The sequence below is a fragment of the Ostrinia furnacalis genome, unplaced genomic scaffold (genome assembly GCF_004193835.3).
Source record: "Ostrinia furnacalis isolate ACB-3 unplaced genomic scaffold, ASM419383v2 OfSCF4915, whole genome shotgun sequence".
Classification (NCBI taxonomy): Eukaryota; Metazoa; Arthropoda; class Insecta; order Lepidoptera; family Crambidae; genus Ostrinia; species Ostrinia furnacalis.
The window spans coordinates 2,271,916-2,279,094 of record NW_021135154.1 but is presented as its reverse complement, the minus strand read 5'-3'; the positions used below and the strand labels follow the sequence as shown (position 1 = coordinate 2,279,094).

The 7,179-nt window shown below is 36.4% G+C and overlaps 1 protein-coding gene across 2 annotated transcripts; it reads right to left on the bottom strand.

The window, feature by feature from the left end:
• Positions 1-2,390: 2,390 nt before the first annotated feature.
• LOC114360272 (uncharacterized) lies at positions 2,391-6,148 on the bottom strand. Of its 2 annotated transcripts, XM_028314903.1 has the most exons (4): positions 6,087-6,148; positions 5,878-6,003; positions 4,948-5,769; positions 2,391-2,457 (listed from the first exon to the last, which is right to left on the bottom strand). In XM_028314903.1, the coding sequence occupies exons 1-4, from the start codon at positions 6,100-6,102 to the stop codon at positions 2,432-2,434; spliced, it is 990 nt and encodes a 329-aa protein (XP_028170704.1). In that variant the 5' UTR covers positions 6,103-6,148; the 3' UTR covers positions 2,391-2,431. The 2 variants fall into 2 exon arrangements, with proteins under 2 accessions (XP_028170704.1, XP_028170703.1); XM_028314902.1 differs by having other exon boundaries at positions 4,948-6,003.
• Positions 6,149-7,179: the final 1,031 nt, after the last annotated feature.

The following is a 7,179-nucleotide window of genomic DNA, read 5'->3' as shown; positions in this document are numbered from 1 at the left end:
GAGGAAATGGAAAATAAATTTCATTCGTATAAGTTTCTTAGCTACACATTACCCAAGGAAATGTTTACTTTGTTTGGATTATTAAGCGCTTATTATTTCTTAGGCTAATGGAATACTTATGTGGGTTCGCAGTGCGCCCATCGCTTATTAAAAATAGTTATTAGCTACCTTTGGGGCTTTTGAAACAAACAAATGAATTCATGATTGCATTTTAGATTAAAACAATGAATGCTCTTTGAAAATGTTATTTGAAATCAGGAGAGCTGTAAGTTTATCTAACTGTGATACTATGAAAATAAAAGTTTAGGTATTGCATTAAATTATTTTAGAATCACTATTGTTATGACATATTTTCAAGTTTTAACTAGTAGTCATATTAAACCGTTAACTCTATTTGTTTGCTGCTAGTTTGACCTTTGGTTGTCTACTTACCTAATACAAAGACCTGGAAATTAAGAGAAAATTAGAAACTAAAAACGACACTAAATAAAAAAGTGCAAAGTGAAATATCGTACAATGCATTTCAAGATTACCTCTCATTAGAAGTACCGTGTTTAACGGCAGAGTATTAGTACAAAGAGGAAATACATTAACATAGCAACTTCGCAGCGCGAGTTTGAAACATTTTCCCCAAACTTTTCTATATGTGTGAAATGCTATTGAAAGCCGCTCACGGAGATTAAAACGCGCCGTGGAAATGTGCTCAAGGATTACCCTCGTGAGCCGGTATGAAGTTGTCTTGTTATGTATAATTAGGGTTGGCAACTCTGCTTAAGATCTAAACTTGAATTTAAGACGTTAAAAACGACAAAATAATAGAAATTTAAAGGATTTTTAAAATTTTCTCAAAGTTGTAGTTAGCGTTAATAACACAATTTGATCTCAGATGTATCGATGAAACCTGATACAGTGCTGCATTATTCAATAATCAAACTTAAACAATCAAAACAATAAACTATTAAAACCAATACTATGAATCGAGTATTTCTGTCTGGAGTTTTCATACCTTGTCTACTAAATAGTTTTATATCTGGCACTTAGTCAGAAGGGTATCTTGGACTTGTCATGCTCACTAAAATGTCTTTGGGGTAGTGGCGTGTGAGGCGGGTCGCTACATTCCCTACAATATGGTCGAGTGAAGCGATGGCTGGTTCACACGTCATGTCTGTGAACAGGCGCTGCCTTCGGGGACTGGTCAAGACAAGATATACCTACCTTAAATTTTTTAACATAACAATTAACAATCAACTTGACAGTGGCACGGCATTAAATATAAGTATATACAATTTATTTAAAACTACCACACGGTTTTGTTATGGTGCCTTGCTTTTCTCTCTAGAGTTTTCTTGCCTTGTCTCCTAAATAGTTTTATATCTGGCACTTAGCCAGAAGGATATCTTAGACTTGTCATGCTCACTAAAATGTCTCTGGGGTAGTGGCGTGTGAGGCGGGTCGTTACATTCCCTATAATATGGTCGAGTGAAGCGATGGCTGGTTCACACGTCATGTCTGTGAACAGGCGCTGCCTTCGGGGACTGGTCAAGGAAAGATATACCTGACATAAAATATATGTATCAAAACGCAACAATTAACCTAGAAATTAGCACGGCACTAAAGAAATATATTCAAAACTGCCACGCGGTCTCGTGCTAGATGGGCGTCTTAAAGGTCACCTTCTATCAACGGGAGCGCGTGGTAAGTAACTTGCTTCTGAATGTATGTAACTTCCTACTTTTTTATATTTTTAAACCGGCAGACAGTGGTGACTGAGTTTGTTGCGGCGCTTCTTCTCAGCACTTGCCAAATGTTTGTCTCGAAGCGCTGGTAGGGCAAAAAAAGAATGAGACATGTATAGGCTCCTTAAGAGCATTTGACGATTTGCAAGAACTAATTTAATTAGTCTAAACAAATAAAGATAATTTTGATTTTGATTTTGATTTTCTAAATACGTATAAATTTTAAATAGCTGGCGATCGTCAATGATCGCGAAAAATTTGGTAAGTTAGCAGCCCTGTCTCAATGCGCCCCACTGACGGGCTACATTGAAAAATTAATGCGTCCACCCCCCAGGGGGCGCGGTGCGAGAATCCGACACGTGCCGATTTGAAAAACGAACAACCGGTAAGTTAATTTTGAAGTGTAACGAAAAGCACCTTCATATCTTGGCATCGAGAGAAACAGCAGAACATAAATTATATTCATAAGTTCTTATTTTTCTGCTTTTCATAAGTCACAAACGAACCACACGTTATTAAAGTAAGTTATTCACACCAAAAAAAAAGTAGGAATAATGTCGTATTGTTGCCAATCAATTGAGTACAATTTAATTGCATAGTATTTATTTGCAAATTATGACATCCATTTATTAAAATAAATACTTTTGTGTTAATTTCAACCAAACCATTTTTAACTTGCATCAACAAATCCAGTTTTAGTAGTTAGTGCAGCATTGAGAACCTGAAACAAGAAATATAATCACTACAATAAAAAATCAAAATATGTTATTTCATTAAGAAAGTGTATTTTCCAATCATCAAAAGGCAATTATTCATTTGTTTGTTTTCCACTAGCTGTGGTCGCAAGTTCTTACGCGTGGAATTCCTTTTCTAGTCAATCGTCCAGTCAATGAAGACCTCCGATTTATATGTGACTCCATGCAGTAGAGGGATCAATTATCTCAGTACCACATTAAATGTCGCCATAGACTACGAGTATCTACCCTCTGCGAATTTCTTTCTCACCCTCCTTCATTCCCTACTGCCCTATTTATATATATTTTGATGGCATTCTAAGCTTTATTAGCCCTACATTTCACCCTACATTTTTCGACTGAGATGCTACGATTATAATAAAAAATATGAGTGGAAATCGTACACGTAATATTGTTAAAAGCAAAGGAATTTTTCAAGTGTGTGGTAATGGAAATATAATTCAATTGGAGCTATACTTGATAAATCAATCGAATAAAACCATAATTTTGGGCTACCTCAATGATCTCCTCAACTCACATTTTCACTTTACAATATGAAACATCTTAATCGTTTGGTATAAACGCAACATTAAAGCACGATTTGTATCACATCATAAACAAAACGCAAACAAAGGGCTTGTAATAAAGAAATTAATGCGCTCTACGTTTTATTCCAGATTTCTGCTCTAGCACCCTATAACTCAGACATCCGCACGTCCGTATTTTGCAGTGAATTGTTCTTTTAATTAATTTATGCAACCGAGCAATATTTCAAAATTACACCTCTCATCCGCAAACACACAATACTATGAAGATTGCGAGGAACGGCAGTAACTAAAGATAGCAGATTGATTTAATTTTTGCCGAGTGTTAGTTTAACATACATTTTCTGTACAAAATTTGGCTATCTGCATCTCTGTCTAGAGACCAGTTTAATTAATTTTCAGATTGACTCACAGAACTCGTAATATAACAGATTTTTCTATTGATTAGTAGGTACAGACGTGAGCTATCCACTTATCAGGAGAACACAATTTGTGAAATTTCGGATCGAGCAACGTGTAAAGGCAAATGAATAAAATCGTAGATCGAAACCGCGTGCCTACACCAATCATAGCAATGAAAGTGCGATTGTTGCAGCTAACTAGATCGTTGAGCCTGGACTCGGCCGATGTGTTTGTGCTCAGCAAGTCTATTCTTGAAACCGTTCGTATTTTCAGTTGAATTTTTCTCTCTCACTCACCTCCAAGTAGAGCGAGACTGATAGAGTTGGAAATATAGAAAATGTCTACTAGAATAAGCCACCAGTCCCGAATAGCGGGCGCTTTCTTTGTTCGACGCAACTTCGTTAACTAGCTGTCGGTGACGGCGTGAACAGTAACGTTGCGTTCTCACTTGAAATTATACCATCAGTCAATTCGGAAGCCGTGCTAAACCCATCTAGATAAATTTTAGGACATGACAGTACTAGAACTCGAACTAATACTAATCAAACTTGCAACGTAGGTGCCCCAAAAAAAGCTAATAGGAGTACGCCTGAATGTGGTTGGGAGACAGGTTCCAAAAAAATTAACATCTGGTACCATCTAACTCTAGCTAGGCCGTTTCTGTCTTTAAAACCAAGGCAAACTTAAATCATACCTGAAAAATTTATCAAGAAAGCTTGCAAAAGTTGCAAGCAACAAATCTACGGAATCCGATCAAATCAATAGAATTAGAATCTAAATATATAAAAGGAGAAACTGACTGACTGACTGACAGATCAACGCACAGCCTAAACGGCTAAACGTAGGCACTTGAAATTTGGAAGGGACGTAGCTTAGGTACCGTAGAGGTGCACTAAGAAAGGAATTCCAGAAATTCCCACGGGAACGGGAATTAGCGGGAAAAATGGGATTCACGCGTACGAAGTCGCGGGCGGCCGCTAGTAATAACATAAGCCAGTAACAGCATCCCAACACTTAGCAACTATCTGCGGGTGAACAACAAACGCAACGATGAAAGCGATGCTAACTAGATCTTTGAGCTCGTGACTCTGTTTGTGCTAGTCAGACCCAGGCCGGATTGCGGGGCCTTCTTTGTTCGACGCAACTTCACTAACTAGTTGACAGCGAACACCGCGGAGCGTCGAAAGCCAGGTGTAAGGCTTTGTCTAATTTGAATTAGCCAAACCAAAGTAATATAATCTGCAAAACTACGTCAGTAACTACAGCTATATCTCGCATTTTGAGAATAGGTAATTTTTTTTAATCAAGTACTAGACGCCCGCAACTTTTCAAAAACTCATCATCTTCACCAAAATACAATCCTTACGTAATCAAATCTATTGAGTAAAATGTCCGTTTAAATTTCGTGTCTACAATATTATGAAGTAGGTACTACCTAGGAAGGAAGCCTATGTTTTTATTAATTTAGGAGTATGAAATACAAGAATTTTTTACAGATCTGCTATAATAATATGGCTTTAAAAGTATTACCTGTTTGTATTGGTATTGGTGCAAATGGCATTGCCGGTGCTTGATGATTGATCACTGTTCGTATCACTTTTTTGGGCTGTGGCTCATAGTTAGCCAAAGAATAAACCATTGGCATTTCTATTGGTGGTGGGTTATTCATATAGTGCTGATACATCATGTTTTGTTTCAAAGCATTTTGCAGATTTATTGCAGCTATATTATCTGCAAAATTTTCTAAATATGCATTTCTCGTAATTTGCCCAGATTCTAATTCTGATGGATTATCTTTAACAAGATTTTTGTTCGGATTGTCTAAACTCCCAAAAATATTATCAAACATTTTATTTGGTGCATCTTTATTATGCAGAAGGCCTGATAAAAGTAAATCATCGTTGAATTCCTTATCGTTAATAAATGGTTTATTTATATTGCTTGCTGGTGCTGGTGTATTTAATTTACTCTCTGGAGCATATGGTCCTCCATAAAACTGATCTTTATTTTCCATCAAATCTTTGGCCATTTCTTTGACTGTTCCAACAATTTTATCTGAATTTGTATTCGAATTGGGATCCAACATCATATCTGGATAAAGAGACCGCAAATCTGGCTCACTTTGTATTTTGGAAAGATACGAATCTAGCGTACTCTTTCGTTCTGGAAGCAAATCATTGTGTAAGTAGTCATCGGGGTAAGCAGATCGCAATTGGTGAGCGTTAGCATCTTTTTTTAAATGCTCTTCTCCATTAAAATCATCTACTTCTTTTTGTGGCTGTGTTTCTATCTCTACTACAATTTCCTCGCTAACTGTATCATATTTCAAATTATCAGAATCTTTGGGATCTCCTGTAATATTTGTAAATATTATGTTTGGTAGATTCAGTTTCAAGTTCGTCTTAATGTATATGATTTTGGAATCATTGCCAGTGTTTTCTTTAACATCAAATTGCGTACCTTTTGTGCCTTCATTTTCTCCTTCCGTCTGTTTTATCAGTTGGTCCAATATGGCGTTGATTCCTTCAGAATTATTATGGTTTTGAATGGAAAATGCAATCACGTTTAATATCATAATCAGCATATCTGAAAAATATGTTTAGGTACAGTTTTGTGGTTTAGAGTAAGTAAATCGATATTCAAGAATAGATATTGCTTATTTCCCTTACACATTATTAGACCCATGTCTATTAGTGGCTAGGTCGATACGGAATGTCGATTTGAGTGCATTTACCACACAACTGCTTATTAATTAAGTGTTATCGCATTAATACCTCCTCATTGACTTAATTAGGTTGTTATTGATTGCAGTGAATGTTTTACATGCATTATAATTGGATAAACACTTCATGTTAATTAGTTTAGTGGGTTTAAGTTAATTGCCTGAATATCGTATTAATATCAGATAGGTACTCGTATTAATAATTTGTGTAAAGGTATGCACTTAGTGGACAAATAGGGGCATGTGAGATCGATTTATGATCGTGATAATTTTGTTAGACTCATTAGTGATATACTTACATCAGATGTATGCTGCCAAATCGAAAACAAATATTAATTCTTTCTAAATTCGTAATCCTTATAATTACTACTATTTTAAAGCAAATTTAATAGTGTCATAAAAATATCCTATCTATGCTAATATTTTAAATGCGAAAGTATAACTCTGTCTGTCTGTCTGTCTTGCTTTCACGCCTAAACCACTGAACCGATTTTGATGAAATTTGGAATAGAGATAGTTTGAGTCCCGGGAAAGGACATAGGATAGTTTTTATCCCGGTTTTTGAAACAGGGACGCGCGCGATAGTTTTCCTGTGACAGACAAAATTCCACGCGGGCGAAGCCGCGGGCGGAAAACTAGTTGAATCATAAAGTAGAAAACAATGCAGCATCGCTGTAGAATGCCAATCGGAAAATTTTAATTTACGCAATAACAATTTACAAGTGATTGGAGACTGAAAAAAGCAATCTTGGTTATAGTTGGGTGGGACGGCATCAAGTAAACAGCTGGCTCGTCCTGCATTTCAATCGGTTCTATTTGTATTTTATTGAGACGACTCGAGGCCAGCGCGGAGGCTTTAGGTTTATTGAACGCTTTTTATGAGGCTCGCCCAATAATGGACTGTGATATTAACGCGACGGTATTGATAATTAGCTGTGGGGTCGGGACTTTGGTACTCTATGATCTACTGATGCATATAATCTTGGTTGTAGTCGATAGAAATTGCAAAATATTTTTTGGAATACAAATACTGTGATTAG

Coding starts and splice junctions, on each gene's coding strand:
- LOC114360272 (XM_028314902.1), bottom strand. Junction 2,458..4,947: donor ACCAATACCAATACAAACAG/GTAATACTTTTA, acceptor TTCTTGTTTCAG/GTTCTCAATGCTGCACTAAC.